Here is a 14,853-nt window from a genome sequence, read left to right on the forward strand (position 1 = left end):
GAGGACCTTTTTCTAAGCCTTTCTACGACCGATTCCCGAGTTAGTCGATCTCTGGCACTGGCAAGCGGGTTTTTCCTCCCGGAAACTCGGTTTTTTTATCCCGTAAACTCAAGAAAATCGACCGTGGAACCCACAGTATTTCAGACAGTAACATATCTTGTTAGGGTTAGGTACCAGGAGATTGCAGCACTTGTTTGCCAGCCTCTTCATCGGTGGCTGCTATACTGTAATTAGTGATAGACATGGGCCAGCTATCTCTAATTGGCTAGCGGTGGAGATTGAACTGCCCACTCAATCTCCAAAAGCTAGATAAGGCATAAAGGCCTCGCCTACTCCCTATAAGGGAATAAAAGCCGTTAGCTAATTTTTTTTTTTTGGAAATTTTTATTCTATTTTATTATTATTTTATTTAAATAAATATTAAAATGAGTTGGTGACCGTGTCGGCTACTCCCTATAGGGAAATAAAAGGCGTTAGCTGACTTGACTTTTTATAATAATAATGTAATAATAAATTTGTTTTCCAAAAAACATTCATTTTCATCATTGTGACGACACACATTATAGCCAATCAGAGAAATTTAGAAAGTGGACCAATATTTAGATGATAATTCCTACAAACATTGTAAACTTTGTTTGCATGTGCTTTTATTTTGTTGGATGTTTAGCTGGTATTGCTTGTTTTAGTATCTTTTCTAATTCTCATCTGTGTTGTTTGAGATGTTTTTCTTTTTTAACGTAGAATAACATACTGTGTGCTTCTTCTTCTCCTTTTTTTTTTTTTTGGTTAACGCTAGTAATGTTACTATAATTAACATGTAATTGTTTAAAGTTATACATTTTTCGGTGTTTTGTCATCATCATTCTTATGATGACAAAAATTCATGAATCAAATGTTATAAAACTTCTTCATTATCGCGAATATTTAACCACTTGTTCGCCTTACAAGTTAGGTTTGAAGATACTTCGTAAGCTAGTGAATGATGTAAGTTCATATTTAATTAGAGACAAAATATTATATATAAATAATGATACTGAGATGGATAGGATCGTGCTAAATCAAATTTTTCTTTGTGGAAGAAAAGAAATCATTGAAATGTACGATATTTGTACCTTAGGATGGGTGTTATGGAAATGGCTAGTATGTGAGTATGCGAATGTTACCCTGTTTAACATTTCACTAAGGCTTTTAATTTGTTTCCAAATCTTATTTACGCAGATGTTTCTAAGTTTCATATCGCGAGAAAAAACGCCCATGACGAAGAAAATGCTGTGGAGGGTATATAAAGTGAAAGGTGACAAACCAGCTCATGAACAGTACAAGACTCAGGAAAGAAAACTGACCAGCATGGGCAAGGAAGGCAGAATCAAATTATTATTATTATTACACAATATCTCCAGGGAGTCCTAAGACTCATTGAGGGAGGGCACCTACTCTACATCTCTCCATCATCATCTACACCAGCACCATCTACTGCCCACCACCAGCACCACCACCATTAGTATTTTCACAGATATCCATGCCCATGGGGGGATTCGAACCCACAGCCTTTGGCTGGAGAGCAGATATGCTAACCACTCGGCCAACCAGGCCGGCATTATGAGAAGAATATAGCCAAACAGGCCAAAGGTAATCCCAAATAGTTCTTTCATTATGTGGCAAGTAAGAGAGAGAATGATGGAAGATTAATGAGTGATAATGGTAATGAGGAGACAGAAGCAGATAAAATAGTTCAACTACTTTGCAAGAGTATGTCATCCTAGTGAGGTTAGGTTACTACTTGAACATATGTGACAGACACTGATGTGGTAACAGAGGTGAATGAATTAGAGGTTTTTAGGATATTGCAGAATCTCATTGTAAATACAGCTGTGGGATTAGATGGGTCATCAGCTAGGGTTTCTGAGAATGTGCAAGGGAACTGGCAAAGCCTCTGACTAGGTTCTTTAAGTCTTAGCACTGTTCCAAGGAGGTGGGAAGAGGACACAATAATTCCTTTGCATAAATGAGGTTCTAAGACTACAGTAGCAAATTATAGATCAATAAGTATCTCAGGGGTTGTGGTAGAAGTACTAGAAAAATTGATCAAAAAGAGAATTCAGGAATGGGTAAACAAAAATATGATTACTGTATGAAGGTCAACATGACTTTGTGAAGGGTTCGTCATGCTTTACTAATTTACTAACTTTTTACAATTCAGTAGCAGCTGAGTTTTGTAAAGGAAATGGCTACAAGATGATTTTGCAAAGGCATTTGACAGAATACTGCATGGAACTCTGTAATGCAGATTGGAACAAATGGGGATGGACATGATACTTCTTAATTGGATAAGAGGGTGGCTGCTGGATAGATATCAAAAAAGTGATATGTGGAGGTGCAGAATCGAAGTGAAAACAGGTGACTAGTGGTGTGCTGCAAGGTTCATTGCTAGAATTATTGCTCTTTAATTTGTACATAAATGATGTAGAAAATAACAACATGAAAGGAAATATTCACTTGCATTTTTGAAAATTATGGAGACAACTACCATGTTTGAATAAAAACTTGAGTTTAACATAACTAAAATCTACGTTCGACGTTTCAACCTTTATGTCAAGATCATCTTCTGGAGCATACAACTATACACAGAAAACAAGCTACACTACAATCAAACTGGTTTGTTAAAGATGCTGACCAACCACTGCAACAATTGTTGGCCTGACCTCTGGTGGGGGAAAAAAAAAAGAGGAAATATTCACTTGTTTGCTGATGATGCAAAATTAGGTAGACTAATAGTTAATCAAGGCAATGTTGAGAGATTGCAGGCAATTTAAATAGGCTATCAGTATGGGAAGAGATAATGGGTCAGTTTAATGTGGTGAAATGTAAAGTTATGCATATTGGGAAAAATAGATTACAAGCTGTGTAATCTATTTTTCCCAATAGTGGGAAGTGGAAGTCAGAGTCGGAAGTATGCTATCTCGGTCATATCATCAAGAGCAGGGCATTTCCTAAGGCTCTGTCTTAAGTGTGACACTTTTTGCTATTAAAGTTAACTTAATCACTGAACAGCTTCCTCCCACTGTAGATAATGCTGTATAGGTTGATGACTTCATAATTTACTGTCACTTCCATAACATAGGGGTATTGAAGGACAACTTCAGCAAGCAGTTGATTATGTTTCTAGGGATTCAGGTTTTCAACAGAAAAAAAGTATCTGTGTACACTTCTGTAGAAAACACGCTCTTCATCCAGATCCTGAATTAAGAATGGAATGAACTGTTATTCTAGTAGCAACAGAAGCCATGTTTTTGGGACTCATCTTTGACAGAAAACTTCCTTGCACATATTCGTCAACTAAGAGAAAAGTGCAAGAGAGCATTGAATCTCTTTCTCACCCTATTCTCTACTGAATGGGGTGTGAATCAATCTTCATTGCTTCGTATTTATCACACGCTTATAGTTACCATATGTGTATAATCCAAAACTTGGATCCATCTATCATCAGGGTATATGGATAGCTACTGGTGCTTTTCACTCATCACCCACTCAAAGTCTAGACAGAAACAGTTGTCTCTTAATTATGCTATAAAAATAAATCTCTACTAGATCATCCCACATGGACTAATCTCTTTTCTCTGTGTTAGGAAGCTCAATATCACGCACGTCAGACTGTCATACGTTCTTTTGGTATGAGTAACTATGCATACTTTAAAGAGACTATGCAAGCAGTTATCATGAATGTTGACAATATTGCCTACGCGAAACATAACAGCATCCTTCCATGGCAGGTTTGCACACCATCCTGTAATCTCTCACTTTGTCAACTGCAAAAGAGCACACAGAGAAGCTCACTCTGATTTCTTGCCCATCTTTTTGTTTCCTGACATTGCTATCTCCAACCAGATCCCACCTGATTGCAGTAATTATGCTGCAGAGTTGCATGTCATTCAGCTTGCACTTGTGCATATAAAAGAAAATCACTACCAAAAGTGTAATTTATGCTGTTATTGTACTCTTTACAGGCTATCTCCTCTCCTGTGTATAATCCAAAACCAGTCTATTTAATGTTATACTTCTTGTACAGAATGAAAAAAACCCTTAATTTTGATGTTCAGTTGTTCCTGGATTCTCAGCCATATTGGGATTAAGAGAAATGAGACTGCAGATGCATCTGTTAGTTCATGCTTTCTCCATGTACTGTTTGACAGTACCATATATAGACTACAGAAAGTTTGAGATCAAAGCTAATGGCTCAATGGCAGTCATCATGGTAGATGGTAGGAAGCATTGACAAACAAATTCTTCCCTTCCTCTTATGGTGGGTTGAGTTCCTCAAAGATGAATTTTTGCCATTTCTTTCAGTCTGCTATCTTTTTATGAAGTAGTATTATGGAGTTTAAGTGGGTGCCTTCTTTAATGTTGTCAATCCATTTCTTTCTTGGTCTTCGCCTGGTTGGCTGTCCTTCAATTCTACCATTTAATAATATGTTTGGTAGTCTTTCTGGGTTCATTCTTGAAACATGTCCAAACCAGCTTAGTTGGCTCTTTTATAGCACTAAAAAAGAGCTTAAACCTGGAATGATATTAAACCTGAAATTAAACATCTGCATTCCAGTCAGTGTAGAAAGAGAAGAGAGGAAGTTTGTTCTTGCTTGGCTCCACATAGGTCACAGTCATCGTACACATTCTTATTTGTTGAGGGCTGTTGACCCTCCCATGTGTGAAAAATGCAATACACATCTTACTATTTCTCATATTCTTGTGGAGTGCCAGCACTTTACATGAGAGAGGATGAAATTTTTACCTATCTAGTCAAGCCATATGCACTCAGACAGATTGCATGATGTTTTTATCCTTTTACAAAGAATTAATTTGTACAAACACATTTGACTGTAATTTTGTTTATGTGTAGATATTGCATTGCTTAACTTAATTTTTAAACATAAATATTATTTACTAATTTCTCTTTGACTGTGTATGTACTGCTGTAACCTTTGCTGTCATTTTATTTATATGTAGATACTGCATTGTTTAATTTCATTTTTGTACATGCATATTTGACTATTTATGTACTACTGTAGCCTTTGACCTTGCCTATTGCTGTAATCTTGCTGTTTTTGTATATGCATATTGTTGTAACTTTCTGCAGTAATTTTATTTATATATAGATACTGGTTAAGCTTAATTTTTGTGCATGCTTATTGTTTACTAATTTTCTTTGACTAATTATTTACTCTCTAACCATTGCTGTAATTTTATTTATATGTATACACTGAATTACTTGGCATTAATTAAATTAAAAACTTCAAACTTTTTACAGATTATAGGCCTGATAAATAGAACACTCAATCCAAATATAGTACAAAAAGAAACAGGCTTGAAAATATACAATAATTTAGTAGTGCCCACATTATTATATGGCAATGAAATTTGGGCAATAAACAAAGAATAAAAACAAGTGAAATGAGATTTATGAGAAGAACTGCAAAATACGCATTATTAGACCAAAAAAAAAGGGAATAAAGATATTTTAAAATAACTGAAAACAAAATCAATAGAAGAAAAGCTAAACAATAAACAAAAATGTATAGAATGTAAACCGAATGGCCAACACCCAATATCTAAACAAATGATAAAATATAAACCAATTGGAAAGAGAAGGCTAGGTAGACCTCAAAAAAGGATATTAGATGAATAATGAGACCTTAGAGAATTAAATCTGAAAACAAGACTAAGAATCTCCAAATGCTACATATGGTCTACATTATTATATTGAGTAGAGACATGGACGCTCTCCAATCTGAGTGTGAAAAAACTGGAGGCCTTTGAAATGTGGATGCTGCGAAGAATTATGAGGATATCATGGAAAGCCCAAAAGATAAATGAAGAGGTGCTAGAGATGGTAGGCGTAAACAGGAGCCTGATGAAAGAAATTAGAAAGAGAAAAGTCGGCTATTTTGGACATATTCTGAGACATAACTGCCTACAAAGGACACTTCTTGAAGGAACTGTTGAGGGAAAGAGGAAGACAAAGACTAGAATGGATGAAAAATATAGACGACTGGACCTATCTTTCGTATGAGGAATGCATCAGTGAAGCACAGAATAGGATATGGTGGAGACAAATGGTAGTCAATCTCATGGAGGGAGAAGACACCTGACAGGACAGGAATGAGACCGGAACAGACCAATATGGTCTATATATGTAATTAGCATTATGATGATGACTTGGCTCGGTTTTTGTACGTGCATATTGTGTACTAGTTTGTCTTTGACTATTTATCTATTGCTGTAACCTTTTACTTTGTGTTTGTTGTAACCTTTGCTGTTTTTGCACCATTAAACGAACCAATCAGTCAATCAAAACACATGACATACAGTGCCTCCCTTTAATTTTTTGCAAAAAAGAGATCAGAAGAATGCTGTTCAAACTGCATAATAAAAAGTGTCAAGGACTATTTTGAATTTTTGTGCTCCAGAGTTCACTCCATTTCTGCATCACTTTTGGATTCTCTCATATTCTACTAGATCTGTTCTGTATCTTGGAATTGCCCATATTCATTCCATTCTTAAGAAGAGTGACAAATATTTACCATCCAGTCTCTCAATTCATTTCTTTCTACAGTAGTGGAGAAAACCATTAATACTGAACTGATACTACCTGAAAATCTCTCAACTTGTATGGGGGATTCAGTTGTTAGAGGTGTGGTGAATGAGAAGGTGCACAAGGCTTGTTTTCCCTGGAGATAGAATGAGCAGAGCAATTGCGGCATTTGATATGAGGAATAAGGAGGCAGAAGTGTTGGTATTGGTAGTAGGGATTATGATTAGATTGATAATAAGGAGAATGGATATTAGGTGGTTGTTGAGGAGAGTAATAAATAACATTATGATAAAGGTAGTCAGTGTGTTGCCCAAGTATGATAGTTGAGATGACTAATGGAGCTGTATGTGTAGCGAAAGGAGTCATTTTGTGAGTTTGTGGGAAATTTGAAGGGTAGATGTAACTGTATAAGAGAAACACTGTATTTAAATGGTTTTGGCTTAAATCAGCTGGATAGACTATTGTCCAAAGGTAGAGTAATGACTGCAGTAAATGGAAGATCTGAGGAAATAACAGGTGATATGGATGAGCAGTTAAATAAGGTACTACACCTTAAGAATAGAAAGGTGAGTAGTGTGAGTGAAGGGTAGGAACAAACACAGACAAAATCAGAGGGCAGGAACACAAATGCAGGGAAATGACGGTAGTTGGAATGTACAGGGAGACACTCACAAGAAGTACAGAATGATGGATTCAGAAGTGAAAATGTGTAGACAAAGGATTAGATGGTCTGGGATGTGTGTGTGGGAGGGGGGGGGCATTTGGTTATGGGGAAGGTGGTGATATAGAGGAATAGTAATTGGATGATATGGAGGAATCGCATCTGAGAAGTGTTATCAGTGGGACTTCATATAGAAACAGGAATGAGCTAATATGTTTGTACATGAATGCCAGAAGTATCAGAAATAAGGGAAATGAAATTGTTGCATTGATGAATTTTTTTTAACCATGATTTTGTTGGAATAAGTGTATGGTTGGAAGCCTAGATAGGAATAGTGATGGAGGTATGATGTTTTTTGTGAAAGAAAAAAGGAAGGTGGAGTGCTGTTGATTATAGAAAAAAAAGTTTACCCATGCAAGATAAACATGCACTGATGCTATAATATGTGAAGTAATGGAGGACAGGATGAAATATTTACTTGTTGCTATAGGCATGTATAGACCTGGTAGTGAGACGGAAATATATAATTATGATAATATAGATCAGAATGAAGAGACCTCAACTTGGGGGAGGGAAGATAATGGATTTCTTGATTTTTTTTTTCTTTCTTTTTTTGAGAGACAGGAAAAAGTGTTCTGTGTACACTTCTTTCAAAAATGCACTCTTCACCCAGACCCTGAATTAAGAATGGGACAAATTGTTATTCCAGTAGCAACCAAAGTCAAGTTCTTGGGACTCATCTTTAACAGAAAAACTTACATATTCAACCACTAAGAGAAAAGTGCATAGAGAAAAATTGGGAATGCAATAAAGAAAGTAATAATCTCTTCATTGACTTCCAAAAAGCATATGATAGTATACATCGATAAAGTCTATGGAATATCTTAAAGGAATTTGGAATACCAGAAAAACTAATCAGATTGATCAAAATGTATGTACATGAAAATCAATGTAGAGTCCTTGCTAACAACATATTGTCAGAGCCATTCAATGTCTCCACAGGTTTAAAACAAGGAGATGCAATATCACCTATACTATTCAACACAGTCTTAGAAAAAGTAATTCAAGAAACAATGAAAAGTACTGTGTCATGCTCTGCATCATTCCTGGGGTATGCAGACGATATTGATATTATAGCAGAAAGTGCACATGATATAACTGAAACTTTTATAAACCTTAACACCTCTTCCAAAAATATAGGTCTTAATATTAACTAAAATAAAACAGAATATTTAAAAGTATCTAGACATAATGATCTCAATAAGTCATCAACTATTCAATTTGCTGACATGATATTGAAAACCTCAATACAATTTAAATATCTAGGCACTATAATAACTAAAGATAATAAGATCCAAACAGAAATAAAGATGAGAATCCAAGCAGGTAATAAATCATATTTCTCACTTCAACACCTCCTCATCTAAAAATCTCTTATATGAATCTAAAATAAATACCTACAGAATCCTAATTAGACCAGTCGTATTATATGGTGCAGAGACATGGAATATAACAAAAGCTGATGAAGATCAATTACAATGCTTCGAAAACAAAATCTTAAGCAAAATATTTGGTCTGGTGAAAGATCTTGTGACAGATGAATGGAGAAGGCATACGAATAGAGAACTCTATGAACTTTATAAGAAGCCACTAATAATAAATGAAATCAGAGCTAGTTGCATGAGATGGTTAGGTCACCTGGAAAGAATGGAGGATAACAGGCTAGTGATGAGAACCTTTGGGACAAAAACAAAGACCAAACCAAAAAAAAAAAAAAAAAAGGACTGAAAATTTGGAATGATGAAATAGCAACAGCTGTAGAAGAAAAACAAAAAACTTACGACTACACTTGCAGTAACAAAGACCAGAATCACTACAAGCTTATAGGAATAAAAGAAATATTGCAAAAGCATTGTAAAAAAAGCTTACCAAGGTTTTGGGATAGATTTATTAGTAATATTGAAAATGATCTACGTGGCCACCAAAACATTGTCTATAAATTAATGAAATATTTGAATAAATCAGAAAAAGATATAGCAGAAATTTCAGGTATCTCAAAAGAAGAATGGATCAGCATTACAAACAACTATGGTATAATCCATCCCTTAGTAACAAATAGAAAATAAAAATGTAACTAATACAAAAATAGACTTATTGGAGATGATGGAATTGGAAGAAGCTTTATCAAAGACAAAAAATAGAAAAGCAGCAGGAACAGATGGAATTACTTCAGAGTTAAGTATAAAATGTATAAATAAGTATAAAAATATATAAATAAGTATAAAATAAGTATAGTAATGTCTCTTTTAAAATAAGATTCCTCAACCTGCTAAATAGTTGTTGAATTACTTGCAATATAGTCCAAGAATGGTAAAATAATATCAGTTTTTCAGAAAGGAAATAGTTTATGTGAAAATTATAGAGGTATTAGCTTATTAAATACAGCGCCTAAATTGTATAGTAAAATTTTAAATAAAAGACTTGCCACTATTGCTGACAATTTGCTATTAGAATAGGCTGGATTTAGGAAGGGTAGAAGTTGCATTCATGATGTATTCACATTAAAACTACTAATAGAAAAAGGTGAGAATTTAATTTACATACTCACCAAGCATTCATAGATTACGGAAGAGCCTTTGACCGAGTTAACAGAAAAATATTATGGAATATAATTGAAGTCCCAGGCTGTCAAAACAGTTATTAAATGCAATTAAGAACCTATATAACAATACAACTGCAATAATAAATATCAGCGAATACATAGCAGAAGAAATCAAAATTAATTAGGGAGTTCGACAAGGCTTTAGCCTTTCTCGTATCTTATATATATATAGATGATCTAATAAGGAAATGGAAATCTCTAATAAACCCAGAAATAAACATCAATCAACATACAGTAAATACAATACTTTTTGCAGATGATCAGGTAATGGTACAAAAATCCGAAAACTGTCTACAGAGATCCAGTCACCATCTACAGCAATTAACTAGTGAATACAATTTACAAATCTTATTAAACAAAACTAAAACTTTGGCATTCCATGATACATATTTTTGTACGAACAAAAATAGTAATTGAAAACCAAACTCTAAAACAAGTAACACATTTTCCACGTTTAGGATGTGATATAACATTTAATATAAATAATGATATAGACAATAAGTTGCACTGTTTTTAAGCAATCTGTGGTATGATACTATAAGATGAACAACACAAAACAAGAAAGGAAACCACTACTTACAATCCTTTGTGGATTAGGGCTACAAAAATCACAATGGTTACCCAGGTTAAATGCAAGATTATGCATCTTTGTCATGAAAAGATTGTAAAAAGTGATGGTGGACAAGGAAATGAAATTCAGGGACCACATTGCACAAGTTGTCAAGACATTGGATAATGGCAATGATTGATCAGGCGTCATATGAATAATTGTGCACGGATTTGGTCACCAGGTTTTCATGGTGACGAGGATATACTGGAAAGGGTCCAGAGAAAAGGGTCCACAAAGGCGATCAGTGGTCTTTGGAATGTGAAGTACGAGGACAGATTGAAAGAATGCAAGTTGCAGAGCTTTTGAATAGGAGGATGAGGGGGGGGGGATATGATTGAGACATATACAAGCTAGTCAAGGATTGTTATCGAGCTGACAGGGAAGAGATTTTTTTCAATGGAAGGGGGGGGGGAGTACAACAAGAGACCATTGCTGGAAACTGTATAGAGGGGGGGGTGAGCAGAGGAGTGAGGAGTAGGTTCTTTGCATGGAGAGTTGTTGTTGAGTGGAATGCATTGCCTCAGCGTGTTGTGGGTGTAGACACGTTAAATCAGTTTAAAGCATGGTTGGATGAGCATTGTGTGCAATAGTGTGTCCCTCTACAATGAGTCTGACTCCAAGGAGGTCAAATGTTAATTATAATAATTGAATAACTGCTGTAATAAAGTTGGTATGAAAATCAGCATTAAAAAGACAAAGACAGTGAAAATAGGCAGGAACATTGAAAACATCAATTGCATCCTGAATGGAGAGATCAAGTAAAACATTTCAGCTATATAGGCACACTTTTTAGTGAAGATGATCAATTAAATTTGGAAATGGGTAGCAGAATAAGCATAGGGTATGGTGGGTAGCTGGCTGAAGAAATTTATATGGAATAAGAGAGAAATTAATCAGAACACTAAACTAGCTATATACAATAGTCTTGAAACAATTTTAACTTATGGATCTGAGAGCTGGATTAGAAATAAAACTCTTGATCAAAGACTTTAGACCACAGATATAAGGTTCCGGAGAAAGAATAGGGGCTTGAAGAGATGGCATCAATGGGTATCATATTAAAAACAAGGATATTAGGGAAGAACTTGACATTGTTAGCAGAGCTAATCTCAGGTGGTATGGTCACTTAAACAGAATGTGAGAGGAAAGATTAACAAAACAAGTGTTCTTTGCCAGGTTGCTTGGAAAATGACCCAGAGGAAGACCAAGATGTAGGTGGATCGATTCAATAAAAAGTGCCTTACAAGATAGAAATACAAGATCTGATAATATTGAAATGTTGACAAATAACAGGCTAATCTGGAGAAAAATTCTTGATAGGAAAGGAAGTTTGTAATGATGTAACTTTTCATGTAGTACTATCATAAGATCCTGTGCACCCACTGAGGTCAGTAATATGATGATGATGATAAATTGAAAATCTTTGCCCATAATGCCAGTTTATTTAAATCATTCTGCAGAATATCTGCATCACCTTTATCAATTGTTGCCCTTCCCAGTTTTGCATCATCTGCAAATAATTGAATATCCTCCCCCTCCCTTAAATCTTTCCCTTTATCATTAATATACAAATTAAAGAGTAGAGGCCCTATTACAGAACCCTCAGGCATGTCACTAATTACTCTCATTCTTCTAGATTCCACTGCACTATGTACTACTCTATGGTGTCTTTCTGTGATTCCCCCCCCCCCCTTCCCATGCATGCTGCTACTTTCATATTCATTTGCTCCAATAGTTTATCCAATTTCATATCCATTTGCTTTGTAATAGTTTTCCAATGAAGTATTCTGTCAAATGGCCTTGCATAGTCCACTAGTGTCATGGTATATCCATTTCCCTTATCTAATTCTGCTGTCACTCTATTATAAAACATTAGTAAGGCAGGATCTACCTTTTACAATTTTATATGCAGTTGAAGGTGAGTTAGCCATGCTGCCCACCATAGAGTATTTTATTCCTTCTGCTCATTTCTGGATTTTACCTTTAACTGACATCCAATATTTTAACTGCCACTCCTGAGATATTAATTGGTCTAATTTGCTACTTCTGTCTTGCTGCTACCTTTATGTACAGGAACTATCTTATCCTTTCCCACTCCCTTAGAACTTGCCAGAGCTTAGACTTAAATTGAACATTTTCATTAGTGGCCCTATCAGATCTTTTATCCATTCACATTGGTTAATATGCCCACATACTATGTGAATAGCACAATTGGAAGAACGACGATACACTGCACTGCTCGATTCAAAAAGGCCTGAGTTCGATTCTTGTCATGATGAGAACAATCTTTAGTTCAATTCTCATCATGATGAGAGGAATCTTTATATGGACTTTTTAAGTTGAAGGGGAGTTAGCAGGGTTTTTTCTCTGGGAAATTCAGGTTTTTCATCCTGTGTTCAGGCAAATCAGCCATCAGAACACATGCAATTTACAGACAGGAAATAGAAAATATTGTTGTCTGCACAGTTAGCCTAGTGGCTGTGCGCTTCACAACCATATGCCTGGGGGAAGGAGTGTCCTAGGTTCAATTCCTGTCAGAGACGTGAGGAGCTGAAGGATCTTCCTTAGCCATAGCCAAGTTAGCCGGGCCTGAGCATGGACAGAAGGGTTTTTCCCCCCAGTTTATCCTGGGGTTTTTCATCCCGCAAAGCAGGCAAACTGGCCTTGAGAACTGAACACTACAGGACATAGGATACACCGGGGCATAGGGCTGACCACCTTATCCTGTGAACGGTTTGAGGTCTGATGATTAATAAACCCTTGACACTGCAAAGTAAAAGAGGGTAAAAAGAAGATGAGATTAGAAATACTGTTGTTGGTGGTGATGGGTGGTAGATGGCATTGATTGTAGTTCTGTGTGATGGGAGAATTAAAGTAGTAGGGAAGATGGCAAGATGTGTGTAGTGGAGTAGAGTGCCCTCCTGCAATGAGTTCTTTGACTTCTTGGAGGTGTCATGTAATAATAATGCCATCTAGTCTTGCTGCTGTCTTCACATTGATATTTTTCAATATGCTGAGCACCTCCTGTTCATCTGCCTCAATTCTCACACTGGATTCTGCAAAGGTGATTGAATGATCACCTTTGCAAAGTGATCATTCAATCAACTATTTCTTATGTCGCCTTTTTGCGATCACCATTGATTAACGTCATCCTTCCATAGTCATTCTTCCTCTTACTTGTTACATAACAAAAAAAAAAACACTTTTGGATTCACTTTAGCCTGCTTAGCTAATTTTCTTTCATAATCAGATTTGCCTTTCTTATCATAGTAATCACCCTTCTTACTTGCAATTTGTGTCATCAGCATTCTTAGTCTTATGTACAACTTTGCTGTAGTGTCTCATCACGTTCTAACATTAGACCTCATTGTTATTATTATCCTAAGACCCCCATGGAGTCACAGACTCATCTAGGAGGTCCTTTTTGTCATAGACACAGCTCATCATGCCATATTTTAAACACATTCAAATTCTCTGCAGACACCATGCGCTCAGGCAATGCACTCCAATCATTCACAACTCTCCATGCAAAAAACCTACTTCTCATTCCCTTGCTTACACCCTCCTTATATAGCTTCCAGAGATGACCTCTTGTTCTACCCCAATCTCCCACCATTTTATGAAAAACCTCTTCAATGATACTCCTAAAGCAACCCCTTACTAACTTGTGTGTTTCTATCATGTCACTCTTCCTCCTAACCACTAGACTCTGCAAATTGCATCGTCTCAACCTTTCTTCATATTCAACATTCCAGAGATCAGAAACTATTTTGGTCAATAGCTTCTGGCCCTCTCCAACATCTCTTCTTCATCCTTTTGAAAACCAGATGACCAAATCTGTGCACAGTAGTCCATATGTAGCATAATCAGAGCCTTATACAATGGAACCAGAATCTCCTTACTTCTACAAGTCAGTGTCTTCTGCATCATTCCCAGAATTCATTGAGTTGTCCTCACAATTTTGGCAATATCATCTGAATTTTAGACCTTTATTCACTCATTATTCAAACATCTCTTATTTCCTCCACCTCCAACAATATGTCCCCACCAAGCATATATTCTACATCCCATCTTTGTTTCCTAAATTTTAAAACCTTACATTTTGCAACATTGACCTCACATCCCCATTTCTGTGCCCATTCACTCAATTTATTCAAGTCTTCTTGTAAGGCCACAACATCTTCTCTACTCTTCATAGTTTGTCCCATCTTTGCATCATCTGCAAACAACTGAATCTTCTTCTTTTCAGCCATTTTCTGTTCACTGCTGAGCGAAGGCCTTCTCCAGTTCTTTCCATCTTTCTCTGTTCTTGGCAATGGTTGACCAATTTTTCC

At 36.0% G+C, this 14,853-nt stretch overlaps 1 protein-coding gene across 1 annotated transcript in view; it reads left to right on the forward strand.

Moving 5' to 3' along the window:
* The first annotated feature begins 632 nt into the window (after positions 1 to 632).
* Positions 633 to 14,853, forward strand: part of LOC150105385 (DDB1- and CUL4-associated factor 17-like) — a 108,522-nt gene continuing 94,301 nt past the window's right edge. The window contains exon 1 of the mRNA XM_090393945.1: positions 633 to 984. Within this exon, the coding sequence (XP_090250071.1) occupies positions 868 to 984 (117 nt within the window). The 5' untranslated portion in view covers positions 633 to 867. The remainder of the gene's footprint in view (positions 985 to 14,853) is intronic.

The sequence above is a fragment of the Typopeltis vanoorti genome, chromosome 6 (assembly GCF_054136105.1).
Source record: "Typopeltis vanoorti isolate ZY-2024b chromosome 6, IOZ_Tvanoo_1.0, whole genome shotgun sequence".
NCBI classification, from domain to species: Eukaryota; Metazoa; Arthropoda; class Arachnida; order Uropygi; family Thelyphonidae; genus Typopeltis; species Typopeltis vanoorti.